The sequence below is a fragment of the Plecotus auritus genome (genome assembly GCF_963455305.1).
Source record: "Plecotus auritus genome assembly, chromosome: 6".
NCBI classification, from domain to species: Eukaryota; Metazoa; Chordata; class Mammalia; order Chiroptera; family Vespertilionidae; genus Plecotus; species Plecotus auritus.
Genome location: NC_137773.1, coordinates 170,584,215 through 170,604,153, shown reverse-complemented (window position 1 = coordinate 170,604,153; position 19,939 = coordinate 170,584,215). Strand labels below are relative to the sequence as shown.

Below are 19,939 nucleotides of genomic sequence, written 5' to 3'. Positions count from 1 at the left end.
CTGAGGCTGCGTCCCAGGGGCAAGAGCAGTCACTCCGTCCCTGGCAGGACTGGGGAAGAGCCCGCGGATGGTCTGCGCTTCCCAAGCGCCCCGATCGCAGGGTTAGGTTTTCGGAGCGCCCTGGCTGCAGGAGAGAGTGGGCCCGGTCCTTAGGGGTGACAGAGAACAGGGGGCAGCATCAGCCCTTTGCACAAAGGGTAGCTCTCAGGTGGTGAGTACTAGCCAGACATCGTCAAGAGAAGCAGAGATGAACAAACGTCAGTTGGCGGTGGGAACCCAGAGCCTGAGGGCCTGCCTGGGTCCAGTCCCACAAGTCTCTGTCCGCAGCCGCAGCTGCAGCTGCACCTGCTGGGCCATCCACGCTCTCCAGTGGGTTCCAAAGCCCAGCACGAGAAACTGCACACATGGAGTCCATCCTCCTGTTTGGAGGGCAGCCCTGGCCTCACTGGTGTGGCTGCCTGCGGGTGTGCTGAGTCCCAGAGGTGACACCTCCCGCCCTGTGGCTGTGTAGACAGTGTGGCCAGCAGCACATGTGGGTGCCATGCAGGACTCTCTCCCCTTGGGTCACAGATGAGGAGGGAGCTGACCCCGATTATCAGTTCAGCCCTCAGCACTATTCCAAAGGTCTCTTTGCTGAAAGGTCTCTTTGCTGATGGTGTTTATCACCTGGGTCCAGCCTGGGGTTTCGTTGTTAGTGTCCATGGCAACCCCACGCAGGCTCCCAATGATGTCCGTTGCTCAGGGTGGTCCTCTTCCTGAGGTGCGGGTACCAGCGTCACCCCAGGGCTGGCCATGAGCAAAGCTCACCCATGATCTGTGTATGTTGGGTCCTCTTGCTGCTCTGCCCACGTCTGGCACCTGCCCCCTGACCCCCTGCCATTCCCAGCCTTCTCTGAAACTCCCCATGGTGAGAGCACCTCTCACCATGCACTTCCTGCTAGTGCCTCTGAATTATGCTAATTTATGCATGTTTACCTTCTCAACTAGGCCAAGAACTGGTTGAGGGTAGGATTCATTTATTTACTCAGCAGTTTAGAGTGTCAGCTTGGGGGTCAAACGGATCAGGGCCCTTCCCTAACAGCTCTGTGACCTTGGGCACTTTCTTCAAGTCTCCAAGGTGGACAATAGTAACACTTTGCTCCCAGGATGAATGTAAACAAGAGCCCTTTGGTTATCACCCGCAGGCCCTTGTTAACTACCCTGGTGGTGAATGGCCGCCTTAGATCAACAATTAGTGTTCCAGCCTGGGGGGTAGGGGGAGGAAATGATTGGGGCATCTAGTAGACCAGGTTCAAGTCCATGGCTATGTCCTGCCTGACCTTGGACGAGCCATTTGGCCTCTCTCTCTGTCTGGTGTGTTCAGTGGGGACCATATTTATATAATGGGGTTGTTCTGGGTTTTAAGTGAAATAATATTTGTAAAATGCCCAGGGTGGCAGTTGGCACGTTGTAGGTACTCAATGGTCATTTCATTGCTTCTCTCTGCTTCTTCAGTGACTTGCCTTGGGGCCCTGGCACGCAGGCCAGTGCCTGTGAATTATGCTAATTTGTGCATGTGTCTTACCTTCTCAATGAAATCCTCACCCCGAGATTTCAGTCAATGATGCTCATGAGCAGGAAGATGTAGCCAGAGCGTTATTGTCAGGTCACTTCTCTTGGCGTGTGACGCCTCTCTCATAGACCAGGCACCGTGCAGATGCTGGCGAGGGCCCAGCAGACTGCTCTTGGTAGTGGGCTGGCCTGGGGGCTGGCTCTGCCACCTGGGCACCCCAGAGGCTGCCCTGAAAAACCAGCACCTTCCCTCGGCCTGTTGGCTGCTGGCTTCAGACCACAGGTGCTCACCCGTTGGTGCCTTTCTCGTTGATGCAGCTTCTTTCTTAGCAACGTTCTGCCTCCCTGTCTCGCTGTGTCTCCTTGGACCTGACGTTGCCCCTTTCTTTTTTTCTCAGGACTCTCCAGGACACGTGCTTATCTCGGGGTGATAAGAAATACACCCCTCTCTGGGGTGTTGGTTAGAAGTGAGCCTTTCCTTGCAAAAACTGGTCTGAGAGCAAAACAAAATTTTCCCCCCTTCCCCCTTTTTTTAAAGTATCAGGTGGGAAGGGACACGGGACTCTGGTAAGAATTAGGTTCATTGCAGCTGTCGCTATTTCAAGGGCCCTATGAAAATAGTTATATTTCGTTTGTTTTCTAAACCAAATCATGTAGGTCTTATGGGTCTTAGTAGGTTACTTGGGCTGTTGGGTCAAGTCTAAATTCTTTTGTAGATATTGGAGGACAACAGCTAAGCGAGGGATTGGCTGAACCTCCCAGAGGTGGCCCTGACTTGGGAGAAGGCAGGCGAGTGTTGTGCCTCAGAAGAAAGTCCAAAGTCAGGCTCTTCTCAGAAAGCCGAGAGCGTCGGCCTTGGTTTCCTTCTGGGTCCGTCATGAAATGGTTCTGCCGTCTGAGCACGTTTTAATGACAGTTATCTCGTTAACAATAGCCCGGTGTCTTTGGGTCAGACTAGTACCTTACGTGTATTTCATTGGCTGATGGGCTCTTCCTAACAGTTACCTGAGAACACCGCTGAGGAGGGCTCGGTCGGGCTTGAGACAATAAAGAACGCTTTTACACTGTTGTGTAATGGGGAAGTGGCTGGGATATGGCGTATGCAGTTCAGGGTTGCTTGTTGGCGTGTTATTTGATAACTTAAAACATCGAGGCACAATTTACTACCATAAAAGTCGCCCATTTTAAAGTGGACAAGTTGATGATTTTTAATAAATTCACTGAGTTGTGCCACCATCACCGCTTTAATTCAGTTTTAGGGCATTTGTATCCCCCTCCTCCCATGAGATCCCTCAAGCCTGTTTATAGTCCATCCCGTTCCCACTCCCAATCTAGGCAACCACGGATCCTCATTCTGTCCCTCTAATTTGCCTAGACTGGCTACCTTGTACAATGTACAGTCTTTTGTGTCAGCCTTATGAGCAGGAGGTGTTTGAGGTCCCCCCCCACCCCCCGTGTTATGGAATGAATGGGTACTTCATCCTTTTTGTGGCCAAGTAATATTCCACTGTGTGGCTATACCAGATTTGTTTATTCACTCAGCACTTGGGGGTCATGTGGGTGGGTTCCACTTTCTGGCTATAATGAGGAATGCTGCTGTGACATTCGTGTACAGGTTTTTGTACGGACATATGTTTTTGTTTCTCTAGGGTAGGCGCCCAGGAGACTTCTAAAGTTTTTGGAACCTTAGCTGAGTCATCTGACCTCTCAGAGCCCGAGTTTCCCTGCCATCAAGTTTGGGAGACACGTGTCCCACCCACCAGCACGTGTCTGACCAGGATAAGGGGGCCTGGCTGCCGTGCAGTTGGGTGATGGCCCCTCGAAAGCACTTTGCCAATTGGGCCCCGTCTAGATGTCTGCAGATGGCTTCTGTTAGAAACAAGACTAGCCCCCAAGTCGGGGGTTCTGGTAGAATATTAAACACTCGGGAGCCAGGCAGCAAGGCAAACACATTTACTTCTACGTAGAATGGTGCACACACATGGTCTGGAAGCACGTGCACACCAAGCAGGAGGGCTGCTTGGGTTTATAATCCCTTATGCACGTGACCTGCCCTTTGCTCTTGATTGGAGCTCAGGCACACAGTCTTTCATGATTGGCTAATTCAAAAGGAGGGGTTGGCCTTTCCTGTTTCAAGATGGCAGCCCCCAGGGGAGCTGCAAGCCATGCGGCCAACATGGTGGCTGCCAAGTCAGACAGTCCAAAATGGCGACTGTCTACTCTAAACTGTTATTTGGAAAAGATGATTTGTTTATTCTCACACTTCCAAGGGAAGAGGCCTGTAAAAGCCACGGGTTTTATAATAGTGGACCCAAGAGGTGAGACTTGGATAGGGGTCAGCTACCACCTTCCTGCTGGGCCGTGGGGAGGGGCAGGAAGTCCCCAGACGGAGACGTGGGAGAAAGTCCCCACAGAAGGAAACAGCAGTGCCAGGCCAGACACCTGAGAGGTATCATTGGGGGTTGATGAGCTGTGGTGGAAAATGGGCACAGGTGGCCAGTGTGGAGGCGAGAAAGGTAGACCGGGGCCAGGTGAGGGTGGTCCCCGTGTCTTAGAGGTTGAGGCTGCCGCTGGTAGGCAGTGGCAGAGCTGGAGAAGGTCTGTAAGCAGAGCATTGACACATTCGGTTCAAGAGCGTGGACACAGCTTTGAAGGACATCTCGTAACGCCTGGAAACTTGGCATCGGGGCGGCTCATTTAGAATTTATGGGAAGCTCTCTAGCTGTGGCTCTAAGGTTGGGAGCCTGCCACCCCTTGTTCCTTTGAACAGGGCAGACAGTTTTTACGAGGTTTATTTCCCACGGGATCAGGGGCCAGATTTAGGGGTGCTTTTTTTCCTGACACCTGCTGCTGCTGGTCAGAGTGAGAAGGGACAGTTCACGGATCTGTGGACCCTGCTTTGCTCTGACACCCAGGTCCCAGCTCCTGTCTCGAGCAGACTCATCAGAATTTCTAGGGGGCACACGCCTATTCTGAAAGTTATTCAACATTCCTATACTTTTTACAACAAAGAGTGTAGAAAATAAAAAGTACTTTAAAAAATAAACACGGATGCTGAGGCATAGAAGATAAGCAGAGAAATGACTGGGGAGGGGAAACGGGGGGTCGGGTTCTAAAAAGTGGAAAAACAATGTTCTAATCAATATAAAATAACCTATAAGTAAAGTCAGTGCGGCTGAGTTGTGGGGATCAACCGAGAAAGCACATTAAATTCCAGGGCCGTCAGGGACTTCATGAATGATGTCTGCTTCCCTGTTAGGAGGCCCTTTCGATGTGCAAGTTCACCATTTGCTAGCTGCGTGGTGTTGGATGAGTTGTTTAACCTCTCTGGGCCTTCGGTGACTGCTGTGGTCTGTTTCCATGATGCTGCCCACCGCCCGCTGGCTGGAGGGCTCCGTGTACCTTATCTGCTCTGGGCAGAGCATGGCAGCCCTTCGGCGGGAAAATTAACTCTTGTCGGCAGCCTAGGAGTCTCCACTTAAAGATTTCTCAGGACCTCGAACTGATGAACTTTTCACAGCAATTTGAGCTGGACTCCACCTCCATCCCGTTCAATTCTGGTTTAAACCAACCCTTACACATTCTCCTTGCCTTTTCCAACCTGGCAGCTCCAAGGGAGGTGAGGGGAAGGAAAGTGCCTGAGGCTGGGCCATCCCTGCAGCAGGGGTGAGGGTGAGGGCTCCTGCCCTGAAGCACTGGGTGGGGGAGAGGCTGCGTAGGGGAGAGGCGGGGAAGGGGAGCCCCCTCTCCTGGCCGCTAGGGCTCTGTGTTTGCTTGGGTTTCAGATTTGGAACCAGATTTTAGGTCACCTTCTTAAAGCTAGAAAATCATTCCAGCGGGTCAGATTTCTCTGAGCACCTTCCCTAAGATGATCTCCACTCGGGTTTAATAAAATATTTAGAGACCGATTGCATTTCACTTGCAGCGGCCGTTAGCGATGCTCCTGAGGTTGGCAGGTAACACAGTCCCCAGATGCCTCGCGTGGGCTGTCACAAAGCCGAACTCTCGAGCATCCTAGTCAAGAAGCGTTAACTCAGAAGTTATTGTTTAGCCCGAAAGTGGCAGGTTTCAAAAAAGTTCATACTTGGGCCCTAAATCCATTTGCATTCACTCCTTCCTCCACCGAATAAAGCCCGTGCTACCTTCTTGGTGTTTGTCGAACTGCAAACCAGTTCCTTGCCGTGGATTTAAAATAAAACAACCCTGAGATTTTTCAGCAGACGAAAGTCTTCTGTCATTGCACGAGCTTTTTCTCCAGTGGAAGGGAGAACAAAGGTACACCGTCCCAAAGTGGCCTGCATGCAGCCTCTTATGAGCCCCGTAAATTATACATGTTATGAAATATTGCTGTGTGCGTGTGTGTTACCGATTCAAGGATCGTGTGCCTGGCATTTCATAAACGCCAATATTCACAACATCAGAGTTTGGGTTTAGGAAAAGTTTGTTGATCAAGAAGGCTCCAGCTTGAGAAGATGGGAGGGAGTTGCCTTAAAATGTCCGCAAATCCATCTTAAGAGAGCCCAGAATTCAGGCTTCTTTTATGTCAAGGGAAGGGAGAATGGGCAGGGCAAGAGTGTGTGACACCTAGGCACCAGCAGGGATCCAAGGAAGAGTGTGAAATTTGTAAATCTCCTAGTTCCATGGTCCCTTGACCCCTGCTGATCTGTGTCTGGTCTTGAGGCTCCTGCAAATCTTTGCAGAAAGCTCAGCCTCAAGCAGAATTCCTCTGTAATTAGCACATCCATAGCAGGAGCTACTTCCCTGAAGGCCCTGGGAGAAATGCAGGCTAGAATTAAGATAGAGTCAAATAGAGGGAGCATTTCACTCTGTCACATGTGCCTCAGTAATAGTAGAGGTCCTTTGGGCATGGGTTAAAAACCTCTGTCACCCTAGTTTTCATGGTATGGAATCTGGTTGCAAAGCCTTAGAATTTAGGCCATTTGGAGAGGGGGAGGGCTGTGTCATCATGAAATTACCAGCTAAGACTATTGTTTAATGATTGTACCAATAGCTGCTTTCTGAAGGGTCCCTTTCTGTCCCTGGGGCTGGGTCTCTATAGCTTGTGAGGTCTCTATGGTTTGTGATTCCTGTTGGTCTTGGTGATAACTTGGTGGCTGTGCTGCTGACCCATTTTAGTTTGCTCAGTTTGTATGAGGCAGATCCCTGTCCACCTAGTGCCTCTTCCCTGGCACCACCTCTAAATATGTCACACACAGTGTCAAGGCCTTGCAGAAATTTGAGATCATCCCCCCACCCCCTTACCTCCTCAGAGCTTCAGGCTCTTCCCTGGAACTGCGAAATGAAACCGGGTGGTGCTGAGTGCTGTGTGGGTTGAACTTGGTAAAACCAACGTCCCTTTGTGCCTGATACACAGCACAGTTTTGAAACTGCTTTTTCAGATGGGTCATTGGTAGTTTCATGGTCATTTGTTTTCTTTTTTAAAATTAAATTTATTGGGATATCATTGGTTAATAACATGATATAAATTTCAGGTTACAGCTTTATAACACAACTAGAGGCCCAGTGCACGAAATTCGTGCACGGGAGAGGGGGCAGTGTCCCTCAGCCCAGCCTGCACCCTCTCCAATTTGGGACCCCTCAAGGGATGTCCAACTGCCCATTTAGGCCCGATCCTACCAGGAAGTTGGACATCCCTCTCACAATCCAGGACTGCTGGCTCCCAACTGCTCGCCTGCCTACCTTCCTGATTGTCCCTAACCGCTTCTGCCTGCCAGCCTGATCACCCCCTAACCACTCCCCTGCCAGCCTGATTGATGCCTAACTGCTCCCCTGCCAGCCTGTTTGCCCCTAACTGCCCTCCCCTGCTGGCCTGGTCACCCCTAACTGCCCTCCCCTGCAGGCCTGGTCCCCCCCAACTGCTCTCCCCTTCCAGCCTGGTCACCCCTAACTGCCCTCCCCTGCAGGTTTGATCGCCCCCAACTTCCCTCCTCTGCTGGCCTGGTCACTTCTAACTGCCCTCCCATACAGGCTTGATCACCTCCAACTGCCCTCCCTTGCAGGCCTGGTCCCTCCCAACTGCCCTCCACTGCTGGCCTGATTGCCCATAACTGCCCTCCCCTGCAGGCCTGATCCCTCCCAACTGCCCTCCCTTGCTGGCCATCTTGTGGTGGCCATCTTGTGTCCACATGGGGGCAGCCATCTTTGATCACCTGGGGGCAGCCTTCTTGTGTGTTGGAGTGATGGTCAATTTGCATATTACTCTTTTATTAGATAGGATAGAGGCCTGGTGCACGGGTAGGGGCCAGCTGGTTTGCCCTGAAGGGTGTCCCAGATCAGGGTGGGGGTTCCCTTGGGGTGTGGGGTGGCCTGTGGTGGTTTGCAGGCCGGCCACGCCCCCCGGCGACCCAAGCAGAGGCCCTTTTATCTGGGATTTATTTATCTTCTATAATTCAAACTTTGTAGCCTTGAGCAGAGCCAAGCCTCCTGCTTGCTCCGTGGCCACAGCCATTTTTGTTGGGATTTATTTATCTTCTATAATCAAAACTTTGTAGCCTTGAGCGGAGGCCAAGGCAGGCCAGGGCTGCGGAAGCTTGGCTTCCTCCATTGCTGGGGAAACCCAAGCCTCCTGCTCGCTCTGTGACTGCAGCCATCTTGGTGGGTTAATTTGCATACTCGCTCCTGATTGGCTGATGGGCATGGCTTGTGGGTATAGCAGAGGTACGGTCAATTTGCATTACTCTTTTATTAGATAGGATATCTGTATATTCCATTATATGCTCACCACCTGAAGTCCAGTCTCCTGTCACCATGTATTTGACACCCTTTACCCTCTTCATCCTCCCCTCACTCCCTTTCCCCTCTGGTAGTCACCATTCTGTTTTCTGTATCTGTGAGTTTGTTTTATTTGTTCATTTGTTGCTTTTTGTTTTATATTTCACATAAGAGTGAAATGGTTCTTGTCCTTTTCTGTCTGACTTAATTCACCTGGAGTGATACTCTGAAGACCCACCCATGTTGTCACAAATGGCAGCATTTTACCTTTTTCATGGCTGAGTAGTATTCCATTGTATATATGTACCACAGCTTCTTTATTCAGTCATGTGTCGAAGGACATTCAGTTTTTTTCCATGTCTTGGCTACTGTAAATAACGAACAGAGGGTACATATATCTTTACAGATAAGTGTTATCAGGTTTTTCAGTCAGATACTCAGAAGAGGGATTGCTAAAGTCATATGGAAGCTATAGTCTTAATTTTTTAAGGAACCTGCATTTCTGTAGTGGCTGCACCAATTTACATTCCCACCCGAGTTCCCTTTTCTCTACATCCTCACTAACACTTCTTATTTCTTGTCTGATCATTGTCATTTTTATTTCTTGCAGTTTTATGTGCTGAAAGAGTTGGCCAGATGACTAAGACATACAATGACATTGATGCTGTCACTCGGCTTCTTGAGGAGGTAAGTGTTTCGGGAGAAGGGAAAGGGTCACTTATAATTGACCGGTTATAATTTATATTGATTAAAGCATGCATTATTATAAGTCTCGGTGCAGAATCTCCGAAATGGGGCCTTCTCGGGAAATCACTTAGTAGCTTTATTTTTTGTATCGATAGCTTTGTAGTTCTTTGTGGCTGTAAGTTTACTTATGGTATTTTAGGTTTTACAATGAATGTGCTAGTATTAATGATACAGAATTGGGTAAGCATTGAAATACTTGCTAGAATACCCAGTGTCAGATTTTTAAAAACCCTTAAAATATGTTCCCACAATATGTTTTCAGTGTGTCCAAAAAATATCAGAAAAGATCTATCATTACCCATCTCTTTGTAACGTATTCTTTTTTACTTACATCAGGTTAAGGGAATATTATTAGGTAGTGTCACGGGGAGATAACCAAAATGAGCATGGCAGGAAGAACTTAGGAAACTTGCGTAATTTCACACGAGCTGCTGGCATGTTAGAGACATGGTCTCGTCAGTTTCTTCTTGGCACTCTGTTTGCATCTGAGAATTGTGGCGCTATGAAGGGACGCCTCTAGAAACAGATGAGTATAATGTGTGTATTCCCATGCCTAGAACAGGCCAGAACATGGTAGGTGCTTAGGATGTATTTGTTGAGTAAGTGCCCATCTTTAAATATTATCACCCCTACCCCCAACCCCCAAATCAGGCCTTTCAGGCACCTTTAGACCCTGTTTCTGCTCTGGAATCGAGACTGAGTTGGGGTCATGTGACCACTCCTTAGCCCTTCTCCAGGAAAAGAATAGAAGGATGTGGGAGGCACAGGAATCTTTGTCGTCATTTTCAGCCACTAGAGGACAAAGTTGAGACACAAGACCAAGCAGCAGTAGTGAGAACCAGAGTTTTGTATGTGTTTTTTTTTTTTGGGGGGGGGGCATCTTTTTACCCCAGTTTTTGTCTCTCCTTTCCCGTGTTTTTCCCTTCTGCACATCCAGCATCTCCTATCTGCTCTGAGGGTCTGAGATTGATTTCCTCTGGGTTCCTGAGGGCTCACCTGCCCTGCGACCCCTCTCCCCCATTCTCCTGAGGGCCACCCACTAACAGGCCCAGGTGAGTGGAGTGGGGGCAGGAGCCGAGACCTGCTTGGCCACCTGCATGGCAGAGAAGATACAAACTCAGCCCCAAATGAGTGATACTAGGTGTTTTGGCTGTGACAGGGCTGGCGGTGAGGCATTGTAGGGCATAGGCCTTCTGCGGGTGCTCCAGTCACCGCCATCTTGGTGGCTGGCGTTAGCCAAGTGGGAGGCTAGCGTGGCGCCACCACTGACTTTTGGAAATGGTTTGTTACGGACCCCTCTCTGCTGTGTCCATTTCCCCAAGAATGCCAGCTCTCTGGGATCCTCTCCAGATGCGGGGTGTTCCCAGCCACTGCTCCTCGCCCCATTCCCAGTGAGTTTCCAAGTCTGTTCAGTTAGGAACCTGATTCTGAGGGCGCAGAGGTACCCGGATGGCACTGGCCCGGCTGCTTTCCAGCCCAGGCCCCTCCCACAGGGGGCGTGACTGTTGCTTTGGCTGTGGCAGGTCCAGTGCTCTGGGGAACATGGTTAGTTGAATGTCACTGGGACATTTTTGCTTTAAAACCATGAGCCGAGTGGTGTGTTTTAGGGGGTGGCCCCTGCCCGCAGGCTTGGCTCTGGGGGAGTTTGAGCTGGCAGTGCTGGGGGCCTTCATCGGTGACATCCGCTCTGCTCCGACCAGCGACCAGCCCAGCGAGGCTCTCTTCCCAAGGAGCCTGGGGCTCCAGCCCTTTATGCAGATGCTGGTCAAAAGTAGTTCACTTCCCCCAGCGAATTTCCTAACTGTGTGTCAGTGCGTGGAGATCGCGCTGTTGTCTGGTGTAATCACCCAGTTCCTGAAGAGAATGCCCTGGGGCCGTTTTTCAGGTGGCTGTGTCGTGCCACCTTGGTCTCATCGGTAGTGGCTCGTGGCTGGCTGCGTGGACGTGTGTTATCGGTGTGTTTTGAGTCTGCTGTTCTTCCCCTGGTCCCGATAAGAATCAGGATAAGAATCACAGCTGAGTCGCTGCCTTTCTTTGGAAGGGGCGTGTTTCCTGGTGAACGCCTCACTGCCCCAGGCATGTGACCCTTGTACTGTGTGTGCTCGTCTTGGCTTTGGTTCCGTTCCCTCCCACCCTGATCGCTTGCTTTGGTTTGCACGCCTGCCCCATGCAGATGGGGTGCTGGGAGGGGGGTGGGGAGGAGGGTGCACAGGGCCCCAAGCACGGCCAGTGTGGAGCGTTTGCGTGTGGGTTTGTGGGGAACCGGATTCGCAGCTTGCCCTGGCTTGCTGCTGTTCGGAATTTACCTCTGGGCAAAGCTTGCCTCCTCCCCAGAGGGTTATTCCGAGGGCTCCTTAGTCACGCTGTTTATCCTAAAATTGGTGAATGAGATGGGTTAGCTGCCTGGGGTGGGGGGCAGGGTGCTCCCCAGCTCCAGGGTTGTGTTCATTGGTTAAAGGGGCTGAGACACAAGTCACAGTGTTTTTAAACAAAGCCTGTCTGGGAAGAGGGAGCGAGCAGTTAGAATGAGTCCACCCAGCTACCTTTCCCGGGGACTGAAAGAACCCATTCTTTAATAGCTTATGTCGAAGGGCCCAAGTTACTTACTTGTAGTCTTGTCTTCTCACCATATTTGAATCCAGTGCTCATTTCCTAGCTGCTTCCCTGTATTCAGAAGTAAACATGGTTGGCTGGTAGTAAGAAATGGGAGTTTTTTCATTCTTAAAATTCTCCACGAGACACTCAGCCAGCCTGCCACCTTAGTAAAGAGAAGCCGGAGGCACTACGGACAGTAACTTTTTTGTTGTTGTATTCATTTCATCCGTAACTATTTTTACTATAGTGTCTTGGCCTTTTATCCCGCCCCCTCCCACCGCCCCCCCCACCCCCGGCAGAGTTTTCTTTATGTTCCTATATGGATTAGGTTTTTGGTGCAGAGGAGGTGAGAGCTGGGTCAGTGGGGCAGGGCTGGGTGGGGACTGGGATGTAATGAGGAAGTCGAGGGGCGTGGTTGTTGAGCTCCCGCCCACTTGCTCTTCTTCCCCTTCCTGTTTCCTGGTCTTCCTGGGCTCTGGCCTCCCCCTGCTCTAGCGCTGCCTTTCCCAGCCGGTCTTCCTTGTTATCATTTCTGCTTGACTTGTTTGCAGTGGAATGTGCGTACAAAATGCGGCTGAGGCTCAGCCAATGCCTGTGCCTGTTGGAACTCCGCAGCTCGGAGGTGTGGGGAAGGAACAAACTTCCCTCCCCACTCAGGGTTCTTCTGGCTGGCCTAGTAACCAAATAGACGTGAGACTGATCAGCAAGAGAAAATAACCAAAGCGAATATCCGACACACGTATGGGAACCCCACATACACGAGAGAGTCCGAGACCCCACATGCAGGAGAGGATCGGAGACAGAAAGGGACCGTGGACATATAAGACATCCTGAGCTAGGATGAGATAGGGGGCCTTGGTGCTTCCAAGGTTCATTGTAGGATGAGAAGAAGAGCAGATGCCTAGTAAATAGAAGTTGGTCCTGCACTTAGTTACGTCAAAAGAGGTTATCGCTCCTAATCATTTACTGTGGGCAATGCCTCTAATGTAAGTTCTAGATAGTTAAGGGAGGGGCAGGAGTTGCCTTTAGCACAAAACAATCTGCATACTGCAAAGGCACACCTTGGGGTGACTCGTTCTGAACCCCTAGAGTGGCAAGATGGAGATGCTGAACAGTGAGGCAGTGAGCCAGTGGGCATTAAGCACCTGTTGGATACAAGTCTGAGGACTTGCTCTAGGAGTGAAATCGAGTGGACTTGAGTGACCTTGGTGGAGAACACACTTCCAAAGGGAAATGGACTTTGCGTTGCAGTTTTAGCTGAGTGTTAGCCGGCGGAAACCACTTGGACTACAGCCTCTAGACAGGTAGGTAGGTGTGCAAGTTCCCTCACACAATCCCTCTGGGTCCTTTTCTCCTGGTACCAAACAGGCACCACCGTTGTGTCTGAGAAGTGATCCAGGGCCATTGAGCTACGACCCTCCTTGGTAGACACTGTAGCTGGCGTGGATGCCTACACAGAGATGAGCATCTTGGCTGAGTGGGCAGACTCACTGGCCACCTTTGTTCCATGGGAGGGAGTGCTGGGGAGACACAAATTGTGGGAATGAGCTGGGGGTATTTACGGCTCACTTGACGTGACACCCAGCTGGCTTCTGGGACAGTGGAGACAGCAGTTATGGGCTTTAGCACTGTCAAAGACCAGGGGGGGCGGAGGGGAGGGGGGCAGGGGCGGGCCAAATCCCTGTCAATCCAGAGTCTTTCCAAATTACACTCTGACCTCCAGTCATTCAGTGGAACGCCTGTGATAAACCAAGGGAAAATGTGCTGCTGTTGCACAGAGAAGTTTGGTGAATGTGTAAGAAGTTAGAAATAAAAGCTACTGATTTTTATTTATTTAGTAGAGGCCCGGTGCACGGATTCGTGCACCAGTGGGTCCCTCGGCTTGGCCTGCAAGGATCAGGCTGAAACCAGCAGTCCAACATCCCTCAAGGGGTCCCGGATTGCAAGAGGGTGCAGTCCAGGCCAAGGGACCCCCATCGGTGCTCAAATCCATGCACTGGGCCTCTAGTATGCATTTAAGATCTTTGGTTACTCTCTTCCCACCCTCCCTCTTTCCTCTCCCTGCCTTTCCTCTGAGATTCATCAGTCTGTTCCATGTTTCCATGCCTGTGGTTTCCGCTCCTGCGTTGAGTGTCTGCCCCCTGGTGGTCAGTGCACATCATAGCTACTGGCCAATCGGACGGTCACTTAGGCTTTTATATATATAGATTTTTTAAAAATATATTTTATTGATTTTTTACAGAGAGGAAGGGAGAGGGATAGAGAGTTAGAAACATCGATGAGAGAGAAACATCGATCAGCTGCCTTCTGCACACCCCTTACTGGGGATGTGCCCACAACCAAGGTACATGCCCTTGACCAGAATCGAACCTGGGACCTTTCAGTCCGCAGGCTGACGCTCTATCCACTGAGCCAAACCGGTTAGGGCAGTATATATAGATTTTTTTAATGATACAAATCAGTGAATCATTAAGCTGGAAGATTTTTTCAAGGGTATCTCAGCTAGTCTGCCCCTCTGCCCTCCTCCATCTGACAGACACCCAGGCCCAGGGATGTTCCATCAGAACCCGAACTCTCACAGTTTCAGAGTTGAACAGTTCACCTGCAGCAGGTAAACTTTGGACCCGTACCTGCTGTAAGAAATGCGTCTTAGGTTGTGACCCAGTACTCACATAAGTAAATACATGACAAGCAAAAGTTTATGTGTGAAATCGTACCCTTATTACGTGGAAGGCACTTTGGTATTTCATTTGTGTGCTGTTGAACTTCTTTAAACCGAATCATGGGCTGCCACTACGACAATGATTTTCGACCTGCTCAAGGGTTATTGCCTGTCTTTGGAGAAAGCTAACCTGGAGGGTGCCTGATCCTCGCAGAGCAGGGACATTGACCTGAGGCTGCGTAGTTAGCTAATAGCCGATCAGAAGCTACGACTGACTCCTGCCCAGCTTCCCCTCCCCCGCCCCCGCCCCGATCTTAACTACATGAACCTAAAAATAAAAGGCTTTTCAAAGTGAGAGGCAACAAGCATTTATTTGAGATTAAAAAAACAAACCAACAAAGAAGAATAGCTATTCGGGAAGCACTGATTTAGGCAGAAACCTAAATAATGTTCCAGTTTAGGGGTATTTATGAGAAATGGGGACAGTTCCATCAGTAGTTCCTCTGGGGTGGCAGCTCCGGCTCCATTTTAGAGTGGCTCCGTTTATGTTGCCACTCTACATGCTCCCATTCCTCTGCTTTTCACGCCAGGTGAACAGGATCATTAGCACAGGCTTCTGGAATAATTTAGTTCCCAGAGGTCTCCTCCCCTTGCCAACTGCCACCTAAACGTGAGCAAGTTGAGTCTAACCCCGTGGCAAACAGCCCCTCCGGCGGGCTCAGGGAGTCTGCATCTGGCGATGGCGGCCGCCCACTGTCTCCACTGTTGGGGGACAGCTTCCTCCCAGAAAGGGAGGTGCCCCTTGACAGGCCCCACAAGGTTTTCCTCGGTGCCCTGCTCTGCTCTGAGAGATGTCACCAGCTGAACCAACAGAAACGTCTGTGTCAGGGACACACCTCTGACTCTGAAGTAGGGCAACCTTTATGCTTTGTTGCTCCATTCTGAAAGTATTTTAGAAAAATAAAGCCTCGCCCAGCCAGTGTGGCTCAGTGGTGGTTGAGCATCGACCTACGATTTAGGAGGTCATGGTTTGATACCCAGGTTTCTGGCTCCATCCCCAGTAGATGTGCAGGAGGCAGCCGATCAATGATTCTCTCTCATCATTGATGTTTCTCTCTCTATCTCTCCCTCTCCCTTCCTCTCTGAAATAATTATATGTATAAAACAAAGCCCAAGTAGCTTTCCATTAAGTAAAAGAAATGTTGCTGTATTTCGGGGTGTCCGGAAACATTTTTGTGTCATAGGAGGCAGATACAAGGCACTGGGTCAATTCCAGCTTAACATGTGCCGAAGAGACTGCCTCCCGGCGTCTCTACGTGGCTCTCTCATAGAAACACTTTGTAATTTCTGCGTTCGTTCATTCATCCAGCAGCTGGTCACTGGGTGTTTCCATGTGTTGGTACCTGGCAATGCAGGTAGCCCAGCCCTCAGGCCTCCCGGAGAGATGGTTATCCAATGACTACACGAATACCAAAAGCAGCTGCAGAGAACTGTTTTGGAAGCAGGTTTTTCCTGTTGGAACAGACACTTGTTTTCATCTGATGTCAAGGTGTCCTTCCAGGGCTGGGGTCTGCGTAACTCCTGAGGTTACGTGGGCAGAGTGTACACCTCTTTGAACAGGTGTCCGATGCCGGTGAACGGATGGTGAATTATTAACCCCTTGGTTATTTCTAAATGCCCTTGTTTTCCTCCGCGGGCTCCTTCAGGAAGCCTGAGTTGTTTTTTAAATCTCTGCTCTCCCTCCGCCTTTCCCAGAAAGAGCGGGATTTAGAATTGGCTGCTCGGATTGGCCAGTCGTTGTTGAAGAAGAACAAGACCCTGACCGAGAGGAACGAGCTGCTGGAGGAGCAGGTGGAGCACATCCGGGAGGAGGTGAGGAGCTGGCGGGGTGATGGAAAGGGCCCCCTTCGGAAAGGCCGTCGAGGCTCGCCCAAGCCCTGAGCCCAGAGCTGCCTGCTCTCGAGTGGCCACCTGGACACAGAACGCTGCCTTCCTGCAGCTCCTGTTCACTGTGCCTCCTGCCCACAGCGGGGCCTTGTCTCCCATTTGGTAAGATGACCCATGTCTCTGGGCATTTGCCCAGCTACTTACTTGCTAAGCTATCTTGTGCCCCCAGACATCATTCTAGAAACTTCTCGCCCCCTCTCACCTCTTCTCCATACCAAAGTAAAAATTGTAAATTGAGGCAGAGGGATTTTTTTTGCCAAAGAGTAATTCATTGTATTTTTCTCAGAGAGGATGAAACTTAACTGTTCGTTTTCTATGAATAGAACAAAATCATTTACAGGCCTTCACTTTTAAGGAGGATCAATGATTTTTAAAATATTTTCTTTATTGATATCAGAGAGGAAGGGAGAGGGAGAGAGAGATAGAAACATCAATGATGAGGGAGAATCATTGATCGGCTGCCTCCTGCACGCACCTTACTGGGGATCGAGCCTGCAACCTGGGCATGTGCCCTGACCTGGAATCAAGCCGTGACCTCCTGGTTCAGGTTGACCCTCAACCACCGCGCCACTCCGGCCAGGCTAAGGAGGAATGTTTCAAACCTGTCACTGAGCAGCAGGTGTTTGAGCACAAGTGGGGTCACGGTCCTGTGTGGGGCGTGAACGACGGGCCCCGGCTCTGTCTGTGCAGGTGTCTCAGCTCCGGCATGAGCTGTCCATGAAGGATGAGCTACTCCAGTTCTACACCAGTGCCGCGGAGGAGAGCGAGCCTGAGTCCGTGTGCTCAACCCCGTAAGTCCCTGGCGTCTGGGGTCACAGCATGGGCTGGCCGCCGTCCATGTCCTTGGAGCTGCCTAGGCAGGGTCGGCCACCTCCTCCAGCAGCGCAGGTCAGCCGCTCCGGCCTTTCCCAACCAGGCACCTCCCAGTGCCTGGCACAGACCGTTGCACCATTTCAGCGAGACGTGGAGGGACAGGATTTTTGCCTTCCTCTTACTGGGTCTTCTTGTTCGTTTATCAGTTGAGACGGGCATGGCCTGGCTTGTGAGAAGGTGACAGGGTGGGCTCTGCTGTTAGGGCTCTGAAGTCTGAGGTGCTGTGGGGGGACCTTGGGGACAGGAGGTGTGGGCGCTTCTCTGAGAGCCTGCAGAGCCTCATGTTAGTGGCATGAACTCAAAAGCCTGATGGTCTGAGTTCACGGCTCGGCTCTGTGGCTTCTTAGCGGTGTGTTCTTGGCTAAGTTACTTAAACTCTCTGTGCTTGTTTCCTAGTTTGTAAAATGGGAATAATAAGAACAGCACTGAGTTCATAGGGCTGTGAGCATTAAATGAGTTAAAACAAGCATTTAAAACAGCGGTTGGCACCCAGAAGCGCATTATACATATTAAACTCCCAGGCATTCAGAATGGTGTAGGCTTCAGATAGAGCTGGTTTCCTGGAATTCTGAGGCCACGTGACAACTGCAAATTATGGACAAGGGTTGGGTTGTACATCTGAAGCAGGAGCGAGCCTGTGTGTCCTGGGGGTGCGGGAGCAGCCGGATGGGCCATGGTCACGCCTGCGTGTGTCCCGACGCCCCTGCAGAAGGGCCGTGTGCCTCCCCGTGGTGCACCCGGCGGCGGGGGGAGTGTGTCTCTCCCTAGAACGTGATCTTCCCTTCTCCCCAGGTTGAAGAGGAATGAGTCGTCGTCCTCCGTCCAGAATTACTTCCATCTGGATTCTCTTCAGAAGAAGCTGAAGGACCTGGAAGAGGAGAACGTTGTACTGCGATCCGAGGTGATGTGCGCACCCTGCTCTTGTCCGCTCTGGAGGGTGGCGGCCCTGTTCACCTTATGTGCCCTTCTCAAAGGTTCTCTGTAAGAACCACCAAACCTTGGCTCATTCCTGTGCTGGCTGTTGCCTCCCAGGGCTGGGGCGGACCCACTGGTGAATTATGCAGCGCATGAAGGGGCAAGGGTGGCCACCCGTCCCCCTCCACAGGGAAGAAGGGGGTCTTTCCATGGTGTTCTCCAGCTCTACGGGCATGACGCGGAGGCCCCGTGTGAAGGCCTCATTTTCATGTCCCCGCAGGTGACAGGAAACAGTGTTTTTTATTGATTTTTTTAGACAGAGAGGAAGGGAGAGGGAGAGAGAGAAACAGCGATGGGAGAGCGAAACATTGATTGGCTGCCTCCTGCACACCCCCTGCCAGGGACTGAGCCCTAAGCCTCCTGGGCATGTGCCCTGAACGGGAATGGAACTGGCAACCTTTCAGTGCGCGAGACAATGCCCAGCCGACTGAGCCACGCTGGCCAGAGCTGCATTGCTTTTTAAAATCTTCACCACAGCCCTGACCCGTTTGGCTCAGTGGATGGAGCGTCGGCCTGGGGACTGAAGGGTCCCGGGTTCGATTCCGGGCAAGGGCATGTACCTTGGTTGCGGGCACATCCCCAGTAGGCGGCGTGCAGGAGGCAGCTGATTGGTGTTTCTCTCTCATCGATGTTTCTAACTCTCTATCCCTCTCCCTTCCTCTCTGTAAAAAATCAATAAAATATATTTTAAAATAAATAAATAAAAAAAATCTTCACCACAGGCTGGAAGCGGGTGACTCTGTCTCATGGAGTTTTGATTTCCCAAGGCCATGCATGCCAGTGGATGACAAAGCCAGGATTTGCAAGTCTCCGTGACTTCAGACCCCACACTGTTTCCCATCACCCCCTGTCTCTATCTAGAAACACTGCAAATTTAGTATTTTTTTTTTTTTTGTCTTAAGTATCAGTGTTTTTGCTCTCTAGCCAGAGGTGTGGTACAGCCTGTTTATCAGGCCCTTGTTTGTCAAATTGGGGCTGCTTCCCACCTGAGCTGGCTCCTCACATCCTCCCCCCGCCCCCGCCCCCAAAGCTCATCCAATAGGGCAGACCACTTGTCACCTTGAACTTGCCCACACGTTGGAAACAACCTCACGTCTGGGCTGAACGGGACACTGAGGCATGAGGAAAGGGTCATGCTGTCTCAGAACTCACCTCTTCCAGCCCCACGTTTACTGAGCGGTTGTCTGAACTCTCTCTGCCAGCCAGTGGCCCAGCCAAGACTAGCCCAATGTTCCCCATTCTGAGTCTGGTGCTCCCCTCCCAGTGTTGTCTGCCCCAGGTAGACACTCTAGTCCTGGGCACATAGCAATGGCCCCTCCGTCTAAGTCTTCACCTAAAGCGGGCAGGTGCGCGGGCAGCTGCCCAGGGAATTTGATCCCAGCCAGAGAGTCTGCTGCCCCCCCTCGGCTTTCAGGAGGGTGGTGTCTCTGGGGCCAGGCCCTTCTGTCTAACTGGGGTGCTCAGATCTCTCGCCTCCCACCTTGTTAGCCAGGAGCAAGCTATACAGAGTCGTGGGATGGCTCTCGGGCCTCTGAATTTTAATGCTTCCATCTTGTACCTTGTTTTTGCTCAGCTGAATGCAAGAGGTTTAACTCCAACTTAGAACTTCATAGGACAGTGCCCAGCACATTGTAGGAGAATGTGTTCCAGCCGTGGGCAAACTACGGCCCGTGGGCCGGATCCGGCTGTTCTATCTGGTTCTCTTGCTCTCCCCTCTGCTCCTTTACTTTGAATTTATATTAGTTCACACAAACACTACATCCATGCTTTTGTTCCGGCCCTCCAGTCCAGTTTAAGAACCCATTGTGGCCCTCGAGTCAAAAAGTTTGCCCACCCCTGTAGCCATTCTCCTTGTGG

General features: G+C 51.1%; 1 protein-coding gene across 9 annotated transcripts in view; it reads left to right on the top strand.

The window, feature by feature from the left end:
- Positions 1-19,939, top strand: part of TRAK1 (trafficking kinesin protein 1) — a gene marked incomplete at its 5' end in the record, with an annotated part of 100,658 nt that overhangs the window by 51,843 nt on the left and 28,876 nt on the right. For all 9 annotated transcript variants that reach the window (XM_080672616.1, XM_080672614.1, XM_080672615.1 and 6 more), the window contains 4 exons: positions 8,894-8,970; positions 16,043-16,159; positions 16,925-17,025; positions 17,900-18,008. In XM_080672616.1, the coding sequence (XP_080528742.1) occupies positions 8,920-8,970; positions 16,043-16,159; positions 16,925-17,025; positions 17,900-18,008 (378 nt within the window). The remainder of the gene's footprint in view (positions 1-8,893; positions 8,971-16,042; positions 16,160-16,924; positions 17,026-17,899; positions 18,009-19,939) is intronic.